Source organism: Panthera tigris, chromosome A2, assembly GCF_018350195.1.
Source record: "Panthera tigris isolate Pti1 chromosome A2, P.tigris_Pti1_mat1.1, whole genome shotgun sequence".
NCBI lineage: Eukaryota > Metazoa > Chordata > Mammalia > Carnivora > Felidae > Panthera > Panthera tigris.
The window spans coordinates 93,199,689-93,226,764 of record NC_056661.1 but is presented as its reverse complement, the minus strand read 5'-3'; the positions used below and the strand labels follow the sequence as shown (position 1 = coordinate 93,226,764).

General features: G+C 35.1%; 2 protein-coding genes across 8 annotated transcripts in view; one reads left to right on the top strand and one right to left on the bottom strand.

Annotated features, from left to right (window-relative positions):
- Positions 1–401: 401 nt before the first annotated feature.
- Positions 402–25,855, bottom strand: GTPBP10 (GTP binding protein 10). 7 transcript variants are annotated; one of them, XM_042966004.1, is made up of 11 exons: positions 25,704–25,774; positions 23,192–23,234; positions 22,954–23,109; positions 14,828–14,919; positions 13,922–14,066; positions 9,524–9,597; positions 8,036–8,088; positions 5,785–5,892; positions 5,138–5,215; positions 2,531–2,654; positions 402–725 (listed from the first exon to the last, which is right to left on the bottom strand). In XM_042966004.1, exons 3-11 carry the CDS (start codon positions 23,091–23,093, stop codon positions 475–477), a joined length of 1,065 nt encoding a protein of 354 aa, XP_042821938.1. In that variant the 5' UTR covers positions 23,094–23,109; positions 23,192–23,234; positions 25,704–25,774; the 3' UTR covers positions 402–474. The 7 variants fall into 7 exon arrangements, with proteins under 7 accessions (XP_042821938.1, XP_042821907.1, XP_007076791.2 ...); XM_042965973.1 differs by lacking the exon at positions 23,192–23,234 and having other exon boundaries at positions 13,922–14,063; positions 22,954–23,147; positions 25,704–25,855; XM_007076729.3 differs by lacking the exon at positions 23,192–23,234 and having other exon boundaries at positions 22,954–23,147; positions 25,704–25,851.
- FAM237B (family with sequence similarity 237 member B) overlaps positions 25,855–27,076 on the top strand; it is a 28,711-nt gene continuing 27,489 nt past the window's right edge. The window contains exon 1 of the mRNA XM_042966036.1: positions 25,855–26,338. The gene's annotated coding sequence lies outside the window, so the exon portion shown is untranslated. The remainder of the gene's footprint in view (positions 26,339–27,076) is intronic.

Sequence of the window (27,076 nt, the reverse complement as noted above, 5' to 3'; positions counted from 1 at the left end):
ATCATAATACAGGAATATCAGGATTTTGTTTTAGGTGAATTGGCCATAAAATTACAAATTGTCATTTTTAGCTTTAAGTTACTTTTTTTACTATCAATGCACTTAACTACAAAACAAGAAAGTATGGTTCTTGAATGATGGCATATATATCAGAAGGTTAATAATAACTAACCTAAAAAAACAGGTCTTTGAAATGAACACAATTTCTATATCTTATTTATTTATTTTACTTATTTATTTTTTTGAGAGAGTGTGTGTGTGCGTGTGCATGTGTGCGTGTGAGCAAGGGAGGAACAGAGAGAATGAGAGAGAGAATCCCAAGTAGGCTCCATGCTGTCAGTGCAGAACCTGACACAGAGCTCAATCTCACGAACCGCGAGATCATGATCTGAGCCTAAACCAAGAGTCAGACACTTAACCGAATGAGCCACACAGGGGCCCCTTGATATCATTTTTAATAGATTTAAATTACATCTATCTGGGACTAGTAACACCATTCTTTGGTGGTGGCTCATTATAAGATATTGTATTAGAAATCTGTAAATTAAGCAACTGTTTCTTATGATATACACCATTTTCCTGGTTGGCATGTTCATCCAGAGATTTTCTTATATAGTTCTTTAATTCTTCAATTCCTTCTCCCGTAATTGCAGAGATGGGGATGATGTGTTGGAACTCCACAGTCCTCTCTGGAATCATGTTTTTCTTAAATAAATGCAAAAAATCTGAAACAGAGAAACTCAAAACTAAGCTGATTTTCATGGTCTTTGAAAAGAAGTTAAAATTATGTTAGAGGTTTGATTTATGAACCAAAAACTTGGCATTTTTAATTCTTTTTTTCCTTCCCCCATTAATAAGCTCTCAGAATCTTTTGTTTTTACAAATGACAATGATAAGATTCTTTGCACATGATAGGTGCTTAGCAAATATTTGTTGGATGAATATGTTTTAAACCAAATTAAGAATAAATTAAAGATAAATCATATATGATTTACTTACAGAAGCAATAAATTTGGTTTTCTTGGAGAGTTCAATGAAGTCAGACAACATATGTCTGAAAGACATTATGTATAAAAATAACATCATTCACGAGTGGGACATTCTAGCTTGCCTCAGTATATTGGTGGCCTTTAGCTTCCCTAAAATACAGACTTATCACTAGTGGTAGGAGCCATACTAAAACTGAAAAGGGTGTGGGGACAGTTCAATGGTAGATGATTTCATATGAGTCTGGTTTATCACCCCAAAGGGACTGACATATTACTTTTTGTCCACTTCCCTGCCTCCAAGACAATGGGCGGGGGAATGGCACCCTGATGGGATGGGTTAACATGAGTTAACAGAAAGGCTAGACTGGGAGAGACTGGACAAGCTAACCTGGAGCTTGGTTTCTGAGATTCATATGCCCCCAAAGAAATCTAAAGAAGCTAACTCAGGAATTATCACTGAGGGGACTATGTTTTGTTTTACGACAGTCCAAAATAGGCACAAACCCTTGAGTTACCCTCCCTTCTGATACCGCCTCTAAAAATTCCCTTTTCTGCAAGAACAATTAGCAAACAGATCTAATGACTTCATAAAGCAAGTGACATTAAGGAATGAAGATTATTGAGTAGTTCCAAGGGTATTTATATCCTAAGAGTAATTTATTAACTTAAGGTCATCTCCAATACATAAATGACACAGTGGAAAGATTTTTGAGAGGAGAGAAAGGATCTTCTGGTGCTTTCTGCTAGTCCTAGTACACTAGAGTTTATTTTCCCCAATTTTTGTGCCAAGGATAAAAACAGAAAAGTTAGTACCATTTACAAACATATTAGCCACCTTCCGTCCACCCTACTTTTCCTTATTTGTGAAGAGGTCCTCTACTAGCTTCAGAAAAGTGAAAGCATCATCACTGTAGGATACGAGGTGTTCTGCAAAGGTCAATATTCAAAACTGTAGAGAGTCTCTTTAAGTTCCTTTACACAAAGTGGTCCATTTAGGAACAAATTTTCAAACAAATAAATCTTTTTGCAGTAACAGCTTCTATTATTCTATGTAACACATACACAGGTATTCAAGTTCTTTTTAGAAGATTAGTACCCTTCAGAGACCTATAGAGCTAGCATTGCAAAGATACATACCTCTTTAAAACTATCTGCTCTGGTTTTAAATTTGTGGTGTATTAGGGTAATGAAGTTCTAGAACTTGTTAAGTACATTAAAGTAAAAGAATTTACAGGTAAGATGTTGACTTTTTCCTCTTCTGATCCAAATCCCATTAATTCTTTAAGGGCCCAATTTAAGTTTTACTTCTTCATGAAGCCTGACCTTTTCTTTCGTCTCTTCTAATTTACTGTCCACATCACAAGTCTGAAACTTGATTATATTACAGTGTTAAAGTTTCATATGGTATGCATTCTTTCTTCAGACATACTTTTTTTAAGAGTAGAACTGGCAGTTTTCTTATCCATTGATTATACCATTTAGCAATCTCTGCACACAGGAGGTAATCATTAAATTGACATTAAATGAACAAATGTATTTACCTTTAGGATTCTGGAGTTGATTCATCAATACATGGAACATATCTTGGGCACCTGGCAAGTCCATTTTATTAACTGCCAGGAGTACAGGTTTTGTCTGAAGTTCCTCTTTGTACAACTCCAACTCCTTTAAATAAAAAAAGAAAAACCAAACAATTGTATTAAAATATCTGTATAGATCACCTATTTGGTAATATCTTTACTATGCAGGCCTGGGTAATCAATCTACAGCCCACTCACATTCCTGAAATGCAATAAACCCCAACAGCCACAAAACTAAATGACAAAGTTCATAAAATGCTTACTGGTTACGTCATGTGTTAATATATTTTAATTCAAATAATTCAATATATTTAAATTCAAATTGAATTTAATTCCAATATTTTAATTCAAAATCACAGTTGTGATTTTGTGCCAAGGTCCAAATACAGATATCCAGACATCTATTAAGCACACTGATAAAATTCAGAAGTAAATAATGACAACTTAATGTTACACTTGTATTATTCTTGGAAAAAGTAAGTGTACTTAGGAGTAAATCTTCATAACCATGGAGTAGGCAAAGGTTTCTTAGCTATGACACCAATACACAAGCAAAAGAAAAAACAGACAAACGGAACTTCATTAAAATGTAAAATTCTGTGCTTCAAAAAAATATAAAGAAAATGAAGACAACTGATGGAGTAATGGGTTGGGGTGCCTGGGTGGCTTAGTCGGTTAAGTGTCTGACTCTTGGTTTTGGCTCAGGTCACGATTTCACAGTTTTTGAGTTCAAGCCCGCATCAGGCTCTGTGCTGACGTGCAGAGCCTGCTGGGGATTCTCTCTGTCTCCTTCTTTCCCTGCCCCTCCCCTGCATGTGCTTGCTCTCACACGCTTTCTCTCTCAAAATAAATAAATAAAAACTTAAAAAAAAAAAAAAAGTGGAGAAAACTGACAGAATGGGAGAAAATATTTGTGAATCATATATCTGGTAGGGATTTATTTCCAAAATATAAAGAACTGTTACAACTCAGCATAAAAAGACAAGTAACCCAATTAAAAATTGGGCAAAGTATTCTGAATAGACATTACTCCAAAGACATACAAATGGCTAATAAGCACATGAAAAGATGTTCAACATCATTAATCATTAGAGAAATGCAGATCAAAACCATAATGAAATACCACTTCGCACCCACTAAGATAACTAAAATAAAAAAGACAGACAATAACAAATGTTGGCATTCACGTGGGAAAAATGGAATGCCTCACATAACATTGCTAGTCCGATTATAAAATAGTACGATGATACAGCCACTCTGTTAAAGTCTGGCAGTTCCTCAAAGTGTTAAACATTGATTTCCCATATTATCTAGCGACTCTAGTCGTAGGTATATATCCAAGAGAAATGAAAACATGTCCGTACAATAACCTGTATTCAAATGCTCACAGAAGCATTATTCATAATAGACAAAAATTAACAAGGATATAAGATATAAAAAGTCCTGGAAGTAAGAGACATCATGCTGTGGTAAAGAGAAATCATACGGCTGATAATAGAAAGTAAGGCAGGAAGGGCACAGATGAACTGCTAGGTAGGAGCCAACTCTTGCCAGACCTCAAAAACCATGTTCAGGGTAAGATGTTAACCTAACAGCAGTGGGGGACCATTGAAGCATTTTAAACAAGGAAAAAACATCAGCTTGATTCTTTCACAAAGATCACTCCAGTTGCCAAATAAAAAATGGACTAGAGAATGGTATAATAATAGCCATTATATGGTGACAGATGGAGGCTACACTTGTGGTGAGCACAGCATATTATATAGAGTTGTTCAATCACTATGTTGTACACCTGAAAATAATATAACTTTGTGTGTCAACTAAATTTCAATTAAAAAAAAATGGACTGGAGAGAGGTGAGACTGGAAACAAGGAGATTACATTCTAGTGAAGGGGGGATTGATTGTAACAGTGTGGATGAAGATAAGTAGATGAATTTCAGAGAGATTTAAGATATAGAACTGACAGGGCTTAATGCAGGTGGTGAGAAAGATAGAATCAAGACCAACACGCAGGTTTCTGGTTTATATACCCAGTAAAGTTCTTGGGGAGGATGAAGAGTTAAAAAAAAAAAAAAAGTTAGTTTTATACTAACTAAAATAACTAAGTTATTTTTTAAGTCTGATAACTTAATGGGGCATCCAATCAAAGATATCTATTAGGCAGCTGATCGAAAGCACAACCGAAAGATCTAAGCATCAGAAACAGATTTGGCAGTCATCAGTATATTAACTGTAACCAAATGCTACTTAAACAATGAACAGGAAAGAGCACAAAAAATAGACGAAGAAACAATCTAAAAAGTAGGAATAAAAGTTCAAGCAAAATAAAGTCTGAGAAATATGTAACAAGGATTTGGAACCAAACAAGATTTTATTGGTTGTAACAGTTTGAAGAGTGGGTTAATACAGAAGAACTGGAGAAAGTAGGTTTAGATAATTCTTTGACATCAAAGCTTCAAGAAGTAGAGGTGGAACATATATTTATTCTAATTATCTGTTATTTAATACAGTCCTATATGCCTACATATTAGACCAAATGCAGAACACAGTAAAACAGAAAACCTACTTTTGTAAGAAGTATTATGGTTTCAAAGGCAGTTCTGTATTGAGTTTGGGAAGAAAGCTGAAATCCAGAAATATCGACCTAAAAAAAGATGGAAAGAGACAGTCTCTAACATAAAAACAACATAAAAATAGTTATAAATTTGTTTTGAAATGTTTTACTCTCTCAAGTTAAAAACAATTTCTCAACCTATACACTGTTGGTAATTTAGTAATTCAAAATAAGTAAGAGAAACTGTGGTGTTAGGATAGCTATAATTATTCTGATAAAATTACAATCATTAATGAAATGAGAAAATAGTATAGATAAGGCAATTTGTATGTACTTATACAGATAATCTAATGTATGGCTTTAGCACCACAAATGAAGTAGGAGAGAGATACTATACAACATAGCAGAATGTTGACAATCTTAAGGAATTAAACCTTGAAAAGTAGAGCTAAATTTACATCTGATACAGTAATGCCATTTCCACCCCTACAATATAATTGAATTATTTACTGTATTTGACCCCCATTTAAACACTTAGTGGAATAACATATGATACTACCTTATCTTTACAACTTATTGCCATAAACAATTTCTAGGAAAACAAAACTCATTGATTTTCACATTCATTTGTATATTACATTGGTATGCATATGACTTACAACAAAAAGTAGTTGTCTAGTTCTTTCTATATGCTTGAGGAATTTGTGGCCCATTCCTTTGTTCATATGTGCTCCTTCTATTAAACCAGGAAGATCAGCTACTGATATCTAATACAAAGTTAAATAGTTTGATGAAAAAGAAAACACTTATATCCATAGATTTTCATATTTCAAATATAAATAGTTTCTAATTTGTGATTACCACTGACTCTTTATAAAGCCAAGATACCTTTATAACAAAATAAATGTTCTAAGAATCAAAATACTTTGTTATCAAAAATTAGAGTCCCAGTTTTACTTGTTAATCTAATAATCTAAGAATTCTAGGGATTAGTTTAACATTGATAACATAAATCCTTTTTAGAATTACATTAATTATATTGTTCAATATGAACCTGTCATAGAATTTCAACTTTGTAAATTCTTAAAAGTACAGAAGGATATTAATTCAGCATTTACTTAGTATAGCTCTGTCATTTCAAGTTTTAAATTCTATATGTAATTGATTATTTGGCACCATTGTTCCTTTTTTGTTCATGTTCTACCAGGAGGACTACTGAAGATTCTTGATAAGTAAAGGACATAATGTTCCTATAACTCCTTTTTGAAATGTTAACCATTAATTTACATTTGTGGTTTTCAAAACTCACTGCACATTATAAACACCCAGGGATCTTTGACAAAGTAGAGATGCCCAAGCCCTACCACTAAGGAATTTGGTTTCAAATCTCTGGAGCTCAGGCTTCATTTATCATTGTTCTCCTGAAGCCATCCAGTTAATTCTGATATGCAGTAATTGATGAGAAGCACTGCTCTACACAAACTGCCCATGTGGATAGGATTTCAGAATTTTAAAGGCAATTGTGGCTAAGTGACAAAGTAGTTACCTAGACAAAATACAACAGAGGTCTCATGTCCTAAATTTTTTTTTCATGTCCTAAAATTTTGTTTGGAGGTTCTCCACTGAGAATTTTGTTATTGAGAATTAAGTTTCCCTTAAAATTTACAATGTACTCTTTTCCTCTAAATATTGCTCTCCATATTCATATTATCCTGTATTTGTAACTTTATTATTTAATATTCTGTATAATTGTTAGAAGCATTTCATTTTTTACTGTTATATCACCATTAAAAATGAATATAAATCTTAATGTCTTTTAATTAGGTCAGTGGATTATATAAAACTACACTGATACATCATCACCTTAAGTCCATACTTTACATTAGAGTTCACTTTTGGTGTTGTACACTGTATGGGCTTTGACAAACATATAACATGCATCCACCAGCACAGTATCATACACAATAGTCTCACTGCCCTATAAATCGTCTGTGCTCTTCTATTCATTCTTTCTTTCCCCTTAATTCTTGGTAACCAGTGATTTTTTTGTTATGTCCATAGTTTTGCCTTTTACCAGAATGTCACATAGTTAGAACCATACTGTATGCAGTCTTTTCAGATTGGCTTTTTTCAGTTAGTAATATGCATTTAAGGTTCTTCCATGTCTTTTCATGGCTTGATAGCTCAATTCTTTTTAATGTTAAATAATATTCCATTATTACCACAATTTATTTATCCAATCACCTGCTGAAGCATATCATGACTACTTCCAAGTTTTGGCACTTATGAATATGACTGGTACAAACATCCATGTGCAGGTTTTTGTGTGTATGTTAAGTTTTCAATTCACTTGGGTAAATACTAAGGAGCACAATTACTGATCATACATTATATATTTTAAAAGTTTTGTTACTTCCATTTTTTATTTACTCTAATTATTCAAACTATCTACAGTTCTTCCTTATCAAGGAAAAATAACTTAATAGCTAGACCAGAATCCTCTTCAATTAAAACATTTTTTTTTTTTTAGAAAGAGAAAGTTGGAATAAAATCAATTCCATGAACTTTAGAAAATGCTTTTAGGAAACAAAAATCAATAACCAAATATGGCAGTAAAATATGGAATTGCAATGAGAACAAACAGAGATCAAAGAGATAAAGAAGATAGGATGCTGTAATGATAAACTGGACCTAAAATTTGGAAGGAGAAGGAAGTTATATTCTTATACAATATTTTACTATCATTGCAGTCAATAGAATTGATTTGTTAATGGTTCCATTTACCAAAAACAAAATCCTGGTAATTTTTCTCCCCCTAACACCACAGAAACAATAAAATATTACAAAGTCCAAGTGTCAAAAGCAAGTACTTTCCCTTCTAACCAACTGTGTTACTTTAAAAATACTCACCTGTCTGAAATCATTATACACAATCTTTCCAAGTTCAGGCTGTAATGTTGTAACTGAAAGAAAAAACAATAAATTAAGGCTAGAATAAAGGCTGGTACTCTCAAAATTGTCTTAGCCTCATGTATAAAATAAATAATATTTCTTTTTTGTGAACAATTTAATTCAGATTATGTTCTCATTTGTTGTTATGGAAAATATAATTATAATCTGCATAGCCATAGATCTAATATAATTAGAGGGCTTCGAAGTTCTTTTATTGTACTTTAAAGATGTGGTAAAGGTGTTGGTGGGTAGAGGAGAATTTAGGTTTCTATCACTGGGTCTATGGATGAAACTTATCTAGTCCTTTTCTCATTCAGTTATCCTGAAGCCTCATCAGTTTAGAAACTAGCCTCCTTCCTACAACTCTGAGCTTTTCTTCCTCTTTCCTTCTCAAGAGTCCTTGTATCATAACAATAAATATTGGTTATGTAATTTATAGCAATTAGTCCAAAATTAATTCTACTCCCTCAGAGTCTAATTTTAGAATGGCTTTTATTTTCCAGGTTAATGTATGTTTTGTATCTTTTTGTTTAATTATGGCAAAGATTCTATCACATTCATTCATTAGTCTAAACCTTCATTATATTTCATCTAACTACTGCAATAGCATATTTTTCCCAGACCAATTTTCTGACCCATGCCATTCCATTCTCTATATATTATATTCAGAGAGATGTTTTTGAAAAGCAAATCTAATCATTTTATCCTTTGATTAAAAGGCTATAGATGTAAAGATCAAATACAGCCTACTCCGTCTATGTGATATGGTCTCTACCTACATCTCCAGCCTTATCCTGATTCCTTCTTTCCCTTACTACATGCTCTCTAGACACACAAATCTCCCTGCTACTACAGAGCTTTTCTGTACATGCTATTTCCTCTAGCTGAAACACCTTTCACATCCACTGTGTGTCACTGATTCACTCATGTATTCTTTACACCTCAGCCCTAGCATCACACTTTCCCAAAGGAGTTTTAAGCAGCCACCTACACTCTTTCATAGAATATTATATTCCCTCATAGTCATGTGTGATATATGTGCCTTCCCCTACTAGTCTGTAAGCTCAGTAAGAGTCAGAACGGTATCTGTTTCTGCTTACCAATCTTTGTAACTCCAGTACCTACTGTAGTTCACAGAAATAAATACTTGCTAAATGAAAGTACAGTGCTTAATAAAGGGTAGATGCTCATAAAATCATAATTAAATTAAATAAATGATTATGCAACAGAGAAATAAATGCAACAAAGCAAGTGCCTAACAAGTGCTAGGAACTTTGCTGAGGGCTACAGAGGTTTCAAGGATTAATGGGAAATGCATGTATTGTATCAGCCAAGAGTTTTCAAACTAAAGCGACGTCAGAGTTGTCATTTTATTCATACTCAAAGGAAGTGCAGTCTTTAAAAGTTAACCTACACACATTAAAATATACAACAAATTATACTTACATGCATAATCTGCGATTGCAGGTTTTGCATGAGAAACCTGACTTAGCAAAGAGGATTTTCCTGCATTTGGGAATCTGAAATGGAAAAATAAAATAATGTATTAAAACAAGTATTATTAATACTTGCTTATCTCTGAATTTTTAACACCTCAGGAAGTAGATTTCTTGGATATTTTCTGAGAATAAAAGTAGAATATAAATTAAAAATAATCTTGAAAAACTTGAGCAACAAAATATACATATGAAAAAAGTAAAAACAAATTCATGCTGGACACTAGAGATGTTTTAGTATCTCTGAGAGTAAATAATTCAATTATCTTTAAAAAACCTGCAAATCATAGGAAAACAAAAAGAAACTAATAAAAATATCTGTAATCCACTAATTGTAGCCAAATAATGACAAAATATTGCTTATACTGCTTTGTAGATTTTTTAAACATTTTATATGAACATTTCCAAATACATACAAAAGTGGAGAGAAGTAATGTATCCCATTTAGCCATCACCTAGCTTCAACAAATAACACATTCCCAAAACTTTTTTAAAGTTGGTTTGTTTGAACAGGGACCCACACAAGGTCGGTGCATTACAACTGGTTGATATATCTGTTAAATTTCTTATGGTAAAGGTCCTCCATCTTGTTTCCCCTCTGCAATTTTATTTTTAAGGAAACTGGGTCATTTGTCCTATAGCAGCATTTCTTTCCCATAGTCTGGATTTTTTTTGTTGTTGTTGGCACCCCCATGATGTCCTTTAGCATGCTCCTTGTGCCCCAGATTTTCTATAAATTGTTAGTTTGATATAAAGCCTTGTTCAGGTTTAGTTTTGATTTTTTTTTCGTGAAAGACTACTTTCATAGTTAGTTGGCCTGCTTTTTAAACTGAATAATACATGATGAACACCTTTCAAGGCCCACTGTAATTTCCTATTGTTAAGCATTTAGGTTATCTCCAATTTTTTATTAGGAATAACACACAAAAAAATATGTATAGCTAGAAAGACATATATCAACAGTACAGTCACCTGCATGTGCTAGAATTAATAAACAACTATTTTTGGCAAATTTTCTTTCAGCATTTACTTATCTATTCATTATCTAGCTTTTTTCTTAAAACTTTAAATACTACAGTTATTTTTGTTGAACTTTTACACACAGTTTAACCTCCTTCTTGAGATACATTTCTTGATGAGAAAATGCTGAATTAAAATAGCTGTTTATTGTAGGGGCACCTGGGTGCTCAGTCAGTTAACTGTCCAACTCTTGATCTTGGCTCAGGTCATGGTCTCATGGTTGGTGAGATCACAACTCGCATTGGGCTCTGTGTTAACAGTAAAGAGCCTGCTTGGGATTCTCTCTCTCCCTTGCTCTCTGCCCCTTCCCTGCTCATGTGTACTCTAAGTAAATGAATAAACTTAAAAAAATAAATAAATAAAATAAAATAAAAAATAGATGTTTGTTTTAAAGGCTTTTATTTTATTGCTAAATTTACCTTAAGAAAGGCCCACCATATAAGGAAGAAAGTACTAGGAACAGGCATCACTTAAGAGAGGATTCCTCAGTTCCATTCAGATATTTTCATTATATTTATCCAAAAAATATTTATTAAGCATTAACTTATATCAAGCAATATACTAGGCATCAAAAATAAAGCAATCAAGGAGATAAATGTGATCCCTGCTTTTATGCTTTTCACTGAAATTGGAAAAAGTTCTTCTTTCAAAACCTGCCAAACTTGCACTTGGAATAATGGTGTAATACTTTGGAAATATTAATATGAAATCCTACATAAATTCTATAAAAAATTATTCTATAAGAATTCAATAAAAATTCTACCTCTTAGAACTCTTTTAACTTTAAAAATAAATCTAATTAAAATATCTTATTAAATAGATCTTCCTACAATGAATTTAGAATAAAATGTGAGATTTTTTAATGACTCATTTTCCTGTGGAAATACAGTCATCTTTTATCTTATTATACTCACTCAGACTCTTATAAATTTTTTAAAAAGTTTATTTATTTATTTAAAATAATCTCTACACCCAACGTGGGGCTCAAATGCATGACCCTAAGATCAAGAGTTGCATGCTCTTCCAAATGAGCCAGCCAGGTGCCCCTTGTGTAACTTTTTGAAAAGCAAATTGAAAAAAAAAAGGAAAGCAAATTGCAATCATTTTTATCCATGATTATCACTAACTGAACTTATTTCTTTCCATTATCTTCATATTTTCATAATAGTATTAAACATAGAAAAATGCCAGCAACTATTTCCAAAGAGATCAAAATAAGAGAAGAGAAAGAACGCTAATGATTGAAGAACTGATACTTGAGAGTTCCTGGGAAGTACTTAACAAAAACTTTAGAAGCTGAAATCTAACCTATGCAAAGATCAGATTTGACAACAGCCATACAAGTATGTTAGTTATGACACCTTTCTTCTAAGGTTCAGTTCATTCCTGAAACCAGCAAACAGGTATCTGTTTATGCTGGTATTCACAGCAATAACTTTTTAATAATAGGTGCCTAATTTAAAAGTACTAAAATACATATGTTAAGTATTGTACGTAAGAAACATGATGCTTTAAAAAAAAAAAAAAAGATGATTGCCTGGGTGGCTTAGTTAAGCATCCGACTTTGGCTCAGGTCATGATCTCACAGTTTGTGACTTCGAGCCCCATATGGAGTTCTGTGCTGACAGCTCAGAACCTGGAATCTGCTTCAGAGTCTGTGTCTCCCTCTCTCTCTCTGCCCCTCTCCTGCTCTCTCTCGCTCTCGCTCTCTCTCAAAACACTAAAAAAAAATTTAAAAAAAGAAACTTGATACTTTGTATTGACTAATACATCTCTGAAAAGCTTAATATTTCACTATATGTACTCCCAATAAGTTGACAATATAATGATGATAATGATAGCAACTACCAATTGTTCATTCAGCATTCATAAATCCAAGGCATATATTATGTCGCAAATGTGTTATCTTACTCACCAGCATATTTTACCAACATCTAAATCCACTATTAAAAATGAGAAAGGCTTAGAGATGTTCTACAATCTATCCGACACCATCCAGGTGGCCTCCAAAGAATATGAGATTCTAACCCAAACAGTCTCTCACTTGAGTCTCCCATCCTCATTCCAACTTTACTACTCAGCCTTGTGAGGCTATTCTTAGTTTGTAGAGGTGTCTCTATGGAACTTGAAACACATTTTTGTGTCAAATGAGACTGTAAATGGCTATATTCTCAGTCCACAAAACACTACTAAACCCACAACATTGTGAAATATATACAGTAATATAAAACCTATGGCTCATAACTAAGGTTTATGGAAAAGACTAAATGTGAACACCAGGATCACATCTTTCCCTGTTACAATGTGAACAGGAATGGGGCCTTTATGAACTTTCAGCCATTGCTGTTAAGACCTAGTAGCTAGACAGGCATGGCAAGGGGTAAGGGATTCAGACTGAGGAGTCTGGTAAAGAAGCAGTGAAATCGCTGGAGTGGAAAATAAAAAGAGCTTAGAAAGAAGCTATGCAAGGTGAGGAATGGAATTGGCAGTTTCAAGTAAAGCCAGCAATAAGGCAGTCTTCCCTACCATTTTCTTAGGTATTCTATCTGTCTACTGTGTAATGCTAAAGTGGGGCCAGGGAGAAAGGGACAGGAGAAATGTAATGTTAAAATTTTCCCTTCATTTTTTTCCTTTCTATCTTGCTATCCATCCCCCTCTGGTCAGGTGTCAGCACTGCAAACCCTACAGCTAAACAGCACTGCTTGATGAAAGAATGGAAGCTGGTGAAGGAGGACAACATTGTGGGGGCTGCAGTACTGAGAATGGACAGATCCTAAGTAGAACAAGAAGGACAGGGAAACAGTCATAGCAAGATCCAACTTGGTGCACAATAGGATCTAAATCTGATGGTTGAGATGGTCTGGATTGGCCTTTAGCCACCTGATTAATAAAATATCAGTACCTCTATTAAGATTTGTAAGAGTATCTCAATCATTTTATTCTTTTCTTTTTACTTTCTCCTATACATTTCTTAAAATGTGGTTTGGATTTGTAATTTTATTCCTTAATATCTGGTAACATTTTTTACCTTCTTATACTATTGCATTTGATTTTTTTCTTTGTTGATTCATCCTCTAAGATTCCCACTAGCCTACTTAATTGCTATGATCTTCCTTTCTTTTTAAAAATAAATATTAACTATGAAACTCTATTTTTGCAATATAAAAGTGACTATATTTAGCAGCATTTCTCAAGTATACATACAATGCACAAAGTCCATAAATATATTCCATAAGTAACACTGGTCCCAAATTACCATTTATATTTAATTCCTACTCATGAACTCTCGCTCTCAAATTATAAAAATAAAAATATAAATGATACTTACCCTACTAGGCCTATATCAGCTATAAGTTTTAGATCAAGGTGAATGACTCGTTTCTGGCCTTTCAATGGTAAGAAATTTGTAAGTAATTTACCACCAAGACCTCCTTCAGCTACCAAAATTCTGTCCTTCTCTTTATTGAGTTCTCCTTAAAAACACAGAGAAAGATACTTAGAGAAAAGATTACTAAGTGGAGCTAATCAGTAATGACATTTTTTTGTTTATAAACAGATGCCAGAAAATTCCAGTTTATAAATCTACAGGACTAAACCACTGGGTTAAGATTTTATTAAAAGTTTGATCCCAGAAAACATTTTGTAAGCAGTTGATTAGAGACTAGTTATATATTTTAAAACTGAGTAAATACTCTTCTATATTTATAATAATTTTAAATTTAGCAGTTAATTTTGATAATGTTTATATTAAGTTTTAAAAATCTTTTATAAATTAGCAGTTGAAATAGTTTTGTTTTGTTTTTTTTAAATGTTTATTTATTTTTGAGAGAGCACAAACAGGGGAGGAGGAGAGAGAGGGGGACAAAGGATCCGAAGCAGGCTTGGGGCTGACACCAGCAAACTCAATGTGGGGCTTGAATTCATGAACTGGAAGATCATGACCTTAGCCAAAGTTGGACACTCAACTGACAGACTCTTGATTTTGGCGGCTCAGGTCATGATCACATAGTTGTGATACTGAGCCTCACTCAACGCTGAGTATGCAGCCTGAGTGGGATTCTCTCTCTCCCTCTCCCTAGCTCATGGGCTTTAAATAAATAAATAAATAAATAAATAAATAAATAAGCAAGTAAGCTGAAAAAAAATTCTGAAATTCAAGAGAAGCTATGCCCCACAGCTCCCAATTTTAGAAAATATGCATTTTTCTCAACCTTAGAATCTATAATACACTTACCTATAATTTTACCATTTTCATCAGTTACTGAAATACCCACAGGTACAGGAATTTCACAGTCTTTTCCTCTGGAGCCTTTCAGTGCATTAACACTACAAAAAAATAAAGCTAAATCAAAACAGAGAAAACCCACTATATCAAATGGTCTATGCCCAACCAAATATAATGGTTTACAAAGACTAGCAACAAAGTTTTCTTGTTAATGCAGATGTTAAGTGGCCAAATATCTGTGGAAGAGAAAACTGTCCCTAATTGTTTACTTGCATTTTAGACTATCACATAAATTTAACAAAAATAAAATAATAAAAACAAATAATACATAATACATAATGATTTAAGTTACCAAGCTAATCACCAAAAGTCATTTTAACCCATAATGAACTAAAATACTGTATATCTGAAGAGATCATTGCTACAACACAAATAAGCTAGAAATAAAAGGAAAACCCATTGAATAAGAAAGCTTTTAACTCTGATCTCAAATAAAGAGTACACTAATTATAGGAGGCTCATCTGACTAGTCTCATACTGTTCATGAAAAAATTAATTGGTATAAACTTTTAACTAGCAATTCTATTTCTGGAAATTTATCCTAAAAAAAAAAAAATGAACCATATAAAATACTATATACACAAGGATATATATTACATTGTGACTATAACAGTAAAAATATCTATAATTACCTCAATAAGTGAATGACAAATGTTATGTTATTTCCAGTAGTATATTAGTATGCAGCTATTTTGAACAATTGTCCGGTGCGGAAAAAAAACATTAAGTGAAAAGAAAAGGTCGGAAAATACTGTGCTTTCACTTTTGTACCCCAAAATTTCAAATACATCCATATAATTACAAGCTGTCACAAGTCAATTTGCATAAATGTACATAAAAGTCTTAGAAAAGTCAAGAAATGATTAATAGTGGTTACCTATGGGTGGAAGAATTATAGGTGACTGACTTCTTTTTTCACATCTTTTTACTTTATCTGATATTTTTACAATGAGCTTGAATTATACAGAGACAAAATGAACAAAAATATACAAAGAGATTAGACTATACAGTTACATAATAACTATACTAAGGCTATTACATAATCATCTACTACTTTTTCAGCCAAAAATATGTCCCAGGCACTATTAACAGCTTTATTTTTTTAATGTTTATTTGGAGAGAGAGCGTGAGCAAAAGCACATACAAACGAGCACAAACTGAGGAAGGGCAGAGAGAGTCCCAGGAGATATTGTAATGGAATCACGAGTAACTTGCACCACCTGCAGGAAATTACTTTCCATCTGGCACCAATGTATAAATTCCACCTACACCCCCCCCCCCCAACTTTGCTTACACACACGTTAACGATTACTATCTGATTTGTTTTCTTCACGTTCACCACATGTGTAAGATCTTGTTTTCTCCACTTTCATGTGTGTAAGCTCTTGTTTTCCTCATGTTCACCGGGTGAGTAATATCTTATGAGCTCAATAAAAACAGAGATAAAACTCCTGTTCCAGGCCCTTGTCTTCTCCTGGACATTAACTTCTCTCATATTCAATTCTGCATCCGTTCGCTTACTGGACAAGAGAGAACTCCAGACTCATAGTCTGCAGCACAGAAATTTTAACATTTGTTCTTCCAATCTATGAGTACGGAATGTTTTTCCATTTCTTTGTGTCATCTTCAATTTCTTTCATCAGTGTTCTATAGTTCTCAGAATATAGATATTTTACCTCTTTAGCTAAATTTATTACTAGATATCTTATGGGTTTTGGTGCAATTTTAAGTGGGATTGGTTCCTTGATTTCTTTTCCTGCTGCTTAATTACTAATGTATACAAATGCAACAGATTTCTGTAGGTTGATTTTGTTTCCTACAACTTTCTGAATTCGTGTATCCATTCTAGAAATTTTTTGGTGGTCTTTTTGGTTTTATATGTACAGTATCATGTCATCTGCAAACAGTGAAAGGTTGACTTCTTCCTTGCCTATCTGAATGCCTTTTCTTTTTGTTTTCTGATTGCTGTGGCTAGGACTTCCAGTGCTATGTTAAATAAGAAGTGGAAGTGGACATTCCTGTCTTTTGCCTGATTGTAGAGGAAAATCTCTCAGTTGTTCCCCACTGAGGATAATAGCTGTGAGTTTTTTGTATATGGCCTTTATTATGTTGAGGTATGTTCCCTCTAACTCTACTTTGTTGAGAGTTTTTACTATGAATGGATGTTGTACTTTGTCAAATACTTTTACTGCATCTATTGAAAGGATAATATGCTTATCTTTTTTTATTGTTATTATTGTGGTCCATCACATTTGAGTGATTTGTGAATATTGAACCACCTGTGCAGCCCAGGAATAAATCCCACTTGTGATGAATGATTCTTTTAATAGAATGTTGGACTGGATTTGCTAGTATTTTCTTGAGAATTTTTGCATCCATGTTCATCAGGGATATTGGCCTATAGCTCTCTTTTTTAGTGGGGTCTTTGATTTTGTTATTCAGGTTATGCTGGCCCATAGAATGAATTTGGAAGTTTCCCTTCCATTACTATTTTTTGGAATAGTTTGAGAAGAATAGGTATTAACTCTTCTTTAAGGGTTTGGCAGGATTCACTTGTGAAGCCATCTGGCCCTGGACTTTAGTTTGTTGGGAGATTTTTTATTGCTGATTCAATTTCTTTGCTGGTTATGGGTCTGTTTTCTACTTCTTCCTATTTCAGTTTTGGTAGGAATGTTTCTAGGAATTTATTTATTTCATCCAGGTTGCCCAACTTGTTAGTATATAGTTTTTCATAATATTTTAAAAGATTCCATGCTCCTGGATAGGAAGAACAAATATTGCCAAAATGTCAATACTACCCAAAGCAATCAATGCAATCAATCAATTCAATGCAATCCCTATCAAAATAACACCAGCATTCTTCACAGAGCGAGAACAAACAATCCTAAAATTTGTATGGAACCAGAAAAGACCCCGAATAGCCAAAGCAATTTTGAAAAAGAAAACCAAAGCAAGAGGCATCACAATCCTGGACTTTAAGCTATACTACAAAGCTGTAATCATCAAGACAGTACGGTACTGGCCCAAGAACAGACACTCATATCAATGGAACAGAATAGAGAAGCCAGAAATGGCCCCACAAACGTATGGCCAACTAATCTTTGACAAAGCAGGAAAAGATATCCAATGGAATAAAGGCAGTCTCTTCAGCAAGTGGTGCTAGGAAAACTGGACAATAACATGCAGAAGAATGAACCTGGACCACTTTCTTACATCATACACAAAAATAAACTCAAAATGGAGGAAAGATTTCAATGTAAGACAGGAAGCCATCAAAATCCTCGAGGAGAGGGGCGCCTGGGTGGCTCAGTCGGTTAAGCGTCCAACTTCAGCTCAGGTCACGATCTCGCGGTCCGCGAGTTCCAGCCCCGCGTCGGGCTCTGGGCTGATGGCTCAGAGCCTGGAGCTTGCTTCCGATTCTGTGTTTCCCTCTCTCTCTGCCCCTCCCCCGTTCATGCTGCGTCTCTGTTTCAAAAATAAATAAACATTAAAAAAAAAAATTAAAAAAAAAAAATCCTCAAGGAGAAAGCAGGCAAAAACCTCTTTGACCTTGGCTGCAGCGACTTCTTACTCAACATGCCTCCGGAGGCAAGGGAAACAAAAGCAAAAATGAACTACTGGGACCCCATCAAAACAAAAATCTTCTGCACAGCGCAGGAAATAATCAGCAAAACTAATAGGCAACAGATGGAATGGGAGAAGATATTTGCAAATGACATATCAGATAAAGGGTTAGTATCCAAAATCTATAAAGAACTTACTCAACACCCCAAAACCAAATAATCCAGTGAAGAGATGGGCAAAAGACATGAATAGACAGTTCTCCAAAGACATCCAGATGGCTGACACATGAAAAAATGCTCAACATCACTCATCATCAGAGAAATACAAATCAAAACCATAATGAGATACCACCTGTCAGAATGGCTAACACTAACAACTCAGGCAATGATAGATGTTGGCGAGGATGCAAAGAAAGAGGATCTCTTTTGCATCGTTGGTGGGAATGCAAGCTGGTGCAGCCACTCTGGAAAACAGTATGGAGGTTCCTCAAAAAATTAAAAATAGAACTACCCTATGACCCAACAATTGCACTACTAGGTATTTATCCAAGTAGCTGTCAATTTTCAATTGCAACTCAATAAGAAATAATATAGATACTCACACACAAATTCACAGTCGTGTGTGTGTGTGTGTGTGACTTTAAAGTTTTGTGAAACTGTATTTAATAGGTGATACATGATACTGTTTCCTATTCTTTTTATTTGAAATCTAATGAATTGATTTTAAAATCCTAATGCAATGTTTTTCAAACATTCACAGAATGTGTGACATTCATACAGTCACAACCAGCATTTAAAACAAGATATGTGATCACTTCAACAATATGAATGTAGAACAATGCCACAGAACTGTACATTCAAAAATGGTTAAGGGGCGCTTGGATGGCTCAGTTAAGCATCCAACTTTGGCTCAAGTCATGATCTCATGGTCCGTGAGTTCGAGCCCTGCATCGGGCTCTGTGCTGACAGCTCAGAGCCTGGAGCCTGCTTTGGATTCTGTGTCTCCCCCTTTCTCTGCTCACCCTCACTCACTCTGTCTTCTCTCTCTCTCAAAACATAAACATTGAAAAAAAAATTTTTTAATGGTTAAAACAAATTTCATGTTATAATGTATATTTTCCCACAAGAAAACAACAATGTACAATATGCCACAGAATAGAACAGAAAATAGACATAACATACATGGTCAGGTAAAGTCTAAAATGTTTCTCACTATGGATGGCAGTAAAACTCATTTGAAAGTAGTACAATAAAGAACCGAGAGACACAGTCTGAAAACACTGACTTAGAGCACTTAAAAGGAAGTCTAATAATCGAGATCTTCTTCCCAGGACTAACTTTTTCACCTCCCCAAAATTAAAGCACATGAACAATTTTTAAAGGAAAAGAAGGGAGTTAAGATTTATATTCAATAGGGAACAAATCTCTTCAGATGGAATTGAGTTTTGTCTGAAAAACAGAAAATGAGGAGGTGAAGGTAGGTGGGTGGGGGGAAAATTGGCAACAAAATACTGATAAAACTTAGTTGTTTGGGGTAAGGACATAGACTGGTTGAAAGTACTATATTCTTGAGGTAAAATGGGGGATAAATGAAGCAATGTGTAGATATTAGTGCATAAAAAAAATTCTCTGTAGTAAATATTAAACTCCAAAAAATATTTCAAAAAGTTAAAATACCAATCTATTCTCAAATCAATCATTCATGATTTTAACTGATTTATACAAAGTTTTTGAACTGAAATTTACAAAGCGATACCTTAAAATCAGAGCATGATACACGATACCCCATTGTAGGAGTTCATCTTTGAGTCTACTACATGTAAGGCATTAGTTTATTCTTGATTCTCAAAAAGTGTGTTATCCCTGTTAGCACTGCAAAATGAAAACAAATGAGAGCTCAATTTCATCAATTCAAGAGTCTCATCTTTTGGTTCTATAACCAGAAACCAAATGTCAGATAAGGTAACTTGAAAATCGCTTGTAGATTTCTGAGTTGACAAAAACAACACTGAACAATTGATTACAAAAACACTGAACACTGTGTAACATAGTGGGCCATAAAAATGCATCTCCTAGACCTGACTGCAGGGAACATAACTGACCTATGGTCCAGCTGCTGTGCTCTGAAATCTTAAAGAGATGATGCTTCTTGCAGTCTACTTCCAGCCAATGACTGGGTACAGCAGGGTTACTAAGGCAACCCCTTTGTAGGAAACTAAGATTCCTCTGATGGGCAACTTTTGATTAAGGAATCACCATCAGCTGTGCCTAAACTTTCTTAGAACTACAGAGCAGACTAAAACTTTGCCCTTCCTACTCTCCTCCATAAGGCATTAGACCTGCAAAGTGGTCAGACAGCTTTCCCAACTACCCCTCAGGTCCCTCCCCAATTTGCCTTTACAGGTGTTTAAGTGTTTTCCCCAAAAAATCTCTCATTCATCTCATCCTACCTTGGTACCTACTTCTTGTAGGACCCAAATTTAGATACATGAAGACATAATTCACAGAGCTATAAAATAAATTCTGGCATTCAGTAAGTTTATTCAACTTCGTGACTTAATTTACCTGAACTCTACAAGATAAACAAGACTGTCACCTCCTCCTTAGCTTCTATGACACTAAATCTCTCCTGACTATTTTAGATCACATCTGCTTTTTTCCCTTAAATGTTGGTGAATAATAGAATTTGATCCTCAATCCTTTCCTCTTCTGTAATACACTTACCCTGGTCCATGCCTATGATCAACAAATTTATCGCTAGACCTGACCATATTCCTGAATGACAGACCTATATTTTAAGTGCTTGCTTATATCTTTATAGACCCTTCAAACCCCCTTCCTCTACATCTCAGTTGCCACTTTCTACCATAATCCTTCTCAAAGAATGGTACTACTATCTACCTACTACTCAAGTCAAAACCAGGAAGTTATCCTTGATTTATTATTCTCCTTCAGTACTCTCATCAATCACGAAGTCTAACTTATTTCACTTTTTTAACCTAGCTCTAATCCATCCATCTGTCAATCCAATCCATCATTCAGCTAATGTTAACTGAATATCTACTATGTACCAATCACTGTACTATACATCTGGGGAGAAATGATGATCTAAACTCTTCTCTGCTCTCATGGACCTCAACAGTAGACTGGTAAGAGAGCAGACAGTAATCATTATGTGAAAAATGGAAAATTATAACTGTGACAAGTTTTATGAATTAGAACTTACACATGTGAGTAGGTATGGGAATTATGACTTAATCAGAGAAATCAGGAAAGACTTGAGCTTAAATCTAAAGGATTCATAGGAAGCAACCAGATGAAGGTGAGGAAAAAGTATTACAGGAGAGATAACACAAACAAAGGACCAGTGATAGAAGACAAATACCACTATAAGATACTAAAAGAAAGCCAACATGGCTGGAATGCAGAAAACATAGAATGTAGAAGGGAATGTAGAGGGCCTGTACCTAGAAAGATAGGTACAGGCCAGACCTTGAGAACTTTGTCACTTACAAAATATTGCGATATTCTGTAAATTGGCCTCAGTCAACATGTCCAATCCATTCTTTAACCAATTATCCCTAGAGTGATCTTCCTAAACACTAATGTATTGTCACTTGCCTATTTAAAATCCTTCAATGGCTTCCCGTCACTCTAAGATAATATTCAAACTGTAACACAGTATATCAGATCCTTCATAATCTGGACTACAATGTCTTTATTTTAAAACAAGCTGCCCCACTTGTACCACAGTTATGCTAGAAATATTTATTATGTCACCAAACAGCTTGTTCCCTCCTAACCACTGCCTTTATAAATGTTGTACACTTGCCAACACACCTTTTCCTGCCTTGATTGTCTGGCAACATCCTATTCCCCTTTCAAGACTTGGTTCAAGCACCACTTCCAAAATCTAGGTAACTGAGTAAGATTTTTCTTCAATTTCTTTATAATAGAAGAAAAAGTTTTTTTCCCCATATTTTGAGAGCAACATATATTCCGTAAAAAAAATTACAAAAATTTGCAAAAAAAAAAAAATAAAGGGAATATTTTGATGTCACAGAGAAAAGACCAAAACAAGCCAAAGGAAAATACACAAGAGACAGATCAGTGAAACAGGCTCTAAACCTTAAGATCCTGGTAGAACTACTGGTGACGGTGGAGTGGGTAGCACAGTTGAGATTTGAAGAAGTTTTCCCAAAGACTGTCAATGACAATTTAATTTTAGAAGAAAATGGTGGGGATTCAGATCATTTTCTGTTTCTACAGAGAAGTGCAAAAGAATATAAACAGACATTGCGAGAAGAAAATAAAAATGTTTAAGAGTCTCAAAACATTGCATAGTCTCTACCTTTTATCCTCACTAGAGCTGAGATAATTATTGTAGATGTTTGCTCAGTTATGAATAGAGGATATAATTTATTTCAAATTACCAATTCAATTTTTATCTTCTAACTTTTTTTTCCCCTGGGAAAAATTTTCAAAAATCAAAGTCATTCAGGCAATACTTACCGACTATTTGCTCCTTCTCCAGCCACAAACCGTTTCTGAGGATATTTGTCTTTAAGTTGTTTTAAAGTCATTTTCTTATGGGCTACAACCCAGACGTCACCACCTTTTCCACCTTCTCCACCTAAACGAGGGTAACCCATTCCACCACTTCCTCCCCTGGTGAAGAGTCTTAGGTTATCAATGAAGTTTCCATACTTTAAAGACAGAGAGAGAGCATTAAGATACCAAACGTGCTTACCAACTTAGAACTCCTTTCTAGTCCTTTGCTGCCACTAAAGCTCCTAAAAAAAATCAATACCACTTTGTGAATTCCAAATCCATAATCTTTTCTTAGTTCATCTCTGGTCTGACCTCCCTTTCCCTTCTGGTTAACTCCTCTAATACCTCTTTTTTTCAATGATCAATTATTGTTCCACTTTTTGTCTGAAGGTTTATGACATTGTCCCACTTTTCAATCTAGACTTTTTCCTCTGGGTGACCTCAGACTATACCAGCTAACTATCACCTAGGTGAGATATTCTCTATGCCTAGTCTGTTGAACATTTCCACCAGGAGGTAAGCTTAATAGTCTAAAGCAACTAAGGGCAAAACCCACTACTTAATTTATATTTGAAACCCCTTAAATAATCCACCTTTTCCTAGATATTAGTTGAAAAGATAATAGTCACATCAGATACAACCATGATAATATGAAAACACAAACTTTTCCTTAGGTAAATTCTGTTCCCCCAGTGTTCTTCCAAATAATGGAACCACAGTTTATCTAGTCATTGAGACTACGTAGGGGAATCTCTGACTATACCTGCTTCTTTCTCCAAAGCTCTATTTATTTTCCCTTTCTGGTACAACTTAGTATCTTGACCATCATATTAGCTCCTAAAATGCTCTTGCTGTGTTTAGTCATTCCTTCCTCAACCCATTCTTTGTCTTGCTGCCTCAGCTATTTTTCTGAAAATGGGTCTGATCTCTAATTATGTTTCTCCCGAGTAAAAAACCATTCTTTTTTTTTTTAGTTTTTGCTCTTTACAGTTTCATTTTTGTTCCTTCAACCCCTCCTATCTCTCCTTCCTCACTCTGCTCTGTACATGACCTACTGTCACATCTCCGTGCCACTGTTCATTTTTTTTTCCTTCAAAGTCATTTGTTGTTTTCTGTCATAAACCTACCTACATGTCCTACTTTCTGATATCTTTGTTAATGCTGCTAACTAACACCACTAACTTTGCTGGGATTTCTCAGCAATTAGATCTTATCTCTTATTACACCCTTTGAAAACTTACACTGCATTTACTGTTTACTTGTTTCCCTCACTAAACTTCTTGTAGGTAAAGATCCTATGTATTAACCTCTCAATTATCAAAATTCCTTACAGAGTAATTTCTTAAACTCATGGCCCTTAGTCATTTAGCATAGTTTAAATATCAAAAACATCTGGGAACTTTTTTTTAAACTACACAGTCCACTGACCATTCTGCTATACTCTGGAGGAGGGGATGAAGCTAGGTCTCACCAGGATTATTTAGAAAAAACTCCCTTGGTGATTCTGATGCAGTTTAGATCTCAGATTGCAGTGGATAGGTACATAACAAAGATTCATATATTAGTCTTTGAGTATGCAAATATAGTCATGAAATAGGATGTTGTAAGGAAACAAGGTAGAAGGAATATGGAAAAGAAGAACTTGAGGAATAGACAAAATATTTTTCTCTAAGGGTGAAGAACTTATGCTTTGATTCTTCCAGGCTATGCCAGAAATGCATCACATATAAGTGAATAGATTCCCCTTGCAAACAACATGGAGAGGAAGTGACTGTTCATGGCAACCATACCCTTCGTGACTTACCCACCACCCCCCCCCCCAAAATGTAGCAGTTTCTTTTTAGTTGAAGAATTAGTTCCCTCATATGCCCAAGTACTACCTTTCACAAGTCTCTTTTCTTTTGACTACCTATTTTTTGAAAAGTAGAGGGTTGGATAAAGTATAATTCAGAGATATTACTCATACCTCTACCTCCAATAAAAAGAAAGTTTCTGTTTTTAAAGTTCCGTTCAACAGTGCCACATTTTTTACTCCTCCAGATTCATCAGACTCAGAGGTTTAGAAAGCAAACTTAGGAGTATCTGACTCTCTTTGTTGTTTAATAATGCCGGTTAAGTTTCAAAAAAACATTACTAGTAAAGCTCTTAAAGAGATTTTTTTTTTATTTGAAGCAACTAAATTTTTACAGAAATGATTCTACAACAGGCACTGCATACAAAGATAAATTTCTTGCAAGAAGGAAGCCAATTACATTATTTTCGTTTTCTGATGAAAAGTCTTTAGAAAGCTCTTAAAAACCCTGAACTTGAGGAAAACTTTTATAAGAAAAGGCTATGTATATTACTACCTAAAAGAAAGAAGACACGCTATTTGAGCCAAAAGAAAAAGTCAGCCTTACACGGTACGTATACTATATTGCATATCTAAAACCTAATTTCCTTAGCTCCCCATTCCACGTGCACACAATTCCCTTGAAGAACCTCCACACCTGGGCCCCCAAACAACAGTTCTAACCGTTCCAGGTAGATATATTCTTCACACTTCTCAAAAGCCAAGTCTGACTCCGAAGGACTGAGAGGAGAAAACTACAGTAGAACAAGCAGTTAAAAGGCCCCCAGAAAGAAAAAGGGGAGGGAGGAAAGGGGAACCAAAGGTGGGGCTACAGGCACCAATCTGTCGAGCTTCAGGCTGAGAGGCACCAGTCACGGACCTTTCTGAACCACACGCTACCGCACCGCACCATGACTGCGACGTTCTAGGGCTGACTCCCTCGAAAGTATACACACGGACTCACCGCGCAGGAGTTTTACGTCACCATTGGCCGCCAACGCGATATTTCCTCCGCACGCGTCGGCGGAGACGGTGCACGCGCTGTATGATGGACTCCCACCGACTGGCACAGGCGCAGGCGCAGGCGCTGAGGGGCTTGCCTTACTGGTAGGTGGGAAAGAGTGACTTCTGTTTAGGCGTAAAGCAACGAAAAACACTGAGAAAATGTCGAGGGGCACTGTGGCAAAGGACAATCGGGTGCACAGTGGATACCTCAGGAATGAATACTTTGCATGGGAAGGGACTGGAGACTGAAAGGCCATGAAGGAATTTTTCCGCTAATTGAGGAAACCAAAGGTACCAGTCTTCACTCGGTGAAGCGGAGTGGAAAAAACAAAACACACGCACACGAGAAGAACCACCAACAGACAATAAAACCAAACGCGTAAAAGACAGAAATTGAGCGGCGAAAGAAGAGGCCGAAAGGCTGTTCGTTCATTGACGAGTTGAGTAATCTCTAGTAAAAGCCCGGAGACAATGCATTTAAAACTTGGGACACAAGTGTCAGGACCTGAGGTCTGTAACAATTTCATTGTAGTGGGGAAGGGAATTTGTCTTCAACCGTTTGTGAGACAGTAGCTTCTTGGAGGTGTGTAGACAGGGGGCTTTCTCCACCTCATGTCTGAAGCGTGCCGTTGGGAGAATTAGCATACTTTTTCTCTGCCGGGACAGGACCTGCAGAGAGTGGCCAGATCTCAGCCGCTTCACTCACCTCCTCTCCCCATGGCCTTCTGTAATTAAAAAAAAAAAAAAAAAAAAAAAAAAAAAAAAAATCTACAGCCAAGTTAGGCGACCCTGCACCACGCTGCTAGTCGTACAGTAATCTTTCTTAACCACTCTGGCTCTTTATTTCTGAAATCCTTTTCATACTTCTACCCCTCCTTTATGAAAATGATTATTTGGAGATACAAAATGTGAAGAAAGAAAAAAGCCCTCTCTGTTGCTCTTTTGCTATTGAACCTTACTCTGCCCCACTAGTCAATAAAGTTGGGATTGTTGTTTCACCTGTGATTAATTAATCAGAACATTAGGTTGTTAGTATGTAGAAACTTAGCTTAATCTTGATAATTTTTGCTGCCATTTGGATTACTGTCTTCACTGGGTCTTTCTGTTCTGTCAGACCAGTGTGAAGCCCAATCTATTTATTTTCTAAATTTTTTTTTCTTGTTAATGGACACAAGCCAAAATGATTTTCTTTCCCCTAATATATACACAGGAAAATGATAACAGCAAATAAAAACAAATGAGAAAATG

Bases quoted from the DNA above. Each gene is read 5' to 3' on its own strand.
- GTPBP10 (XM_007076729.3), bottom strand. From the start codon at position 25,736: ATGGTGCGGTGCGGTAGCGTGTGGTTCAGAAAG. The intron at 8,089-9,523 runs GTAAGTATAATT...TTTTTCTTTCAG, and splicing joins TGCAATCGCAGATTATGCAT to TTACAACATTACAGCCTGAA. The intron at 5,893-8,035 runs GTGAGTATTTTT...ACTTTGTATTAG, and splicing joins TGTATAATGATTTCAGACAG to ATATCAGTAGCTGATCTTCC.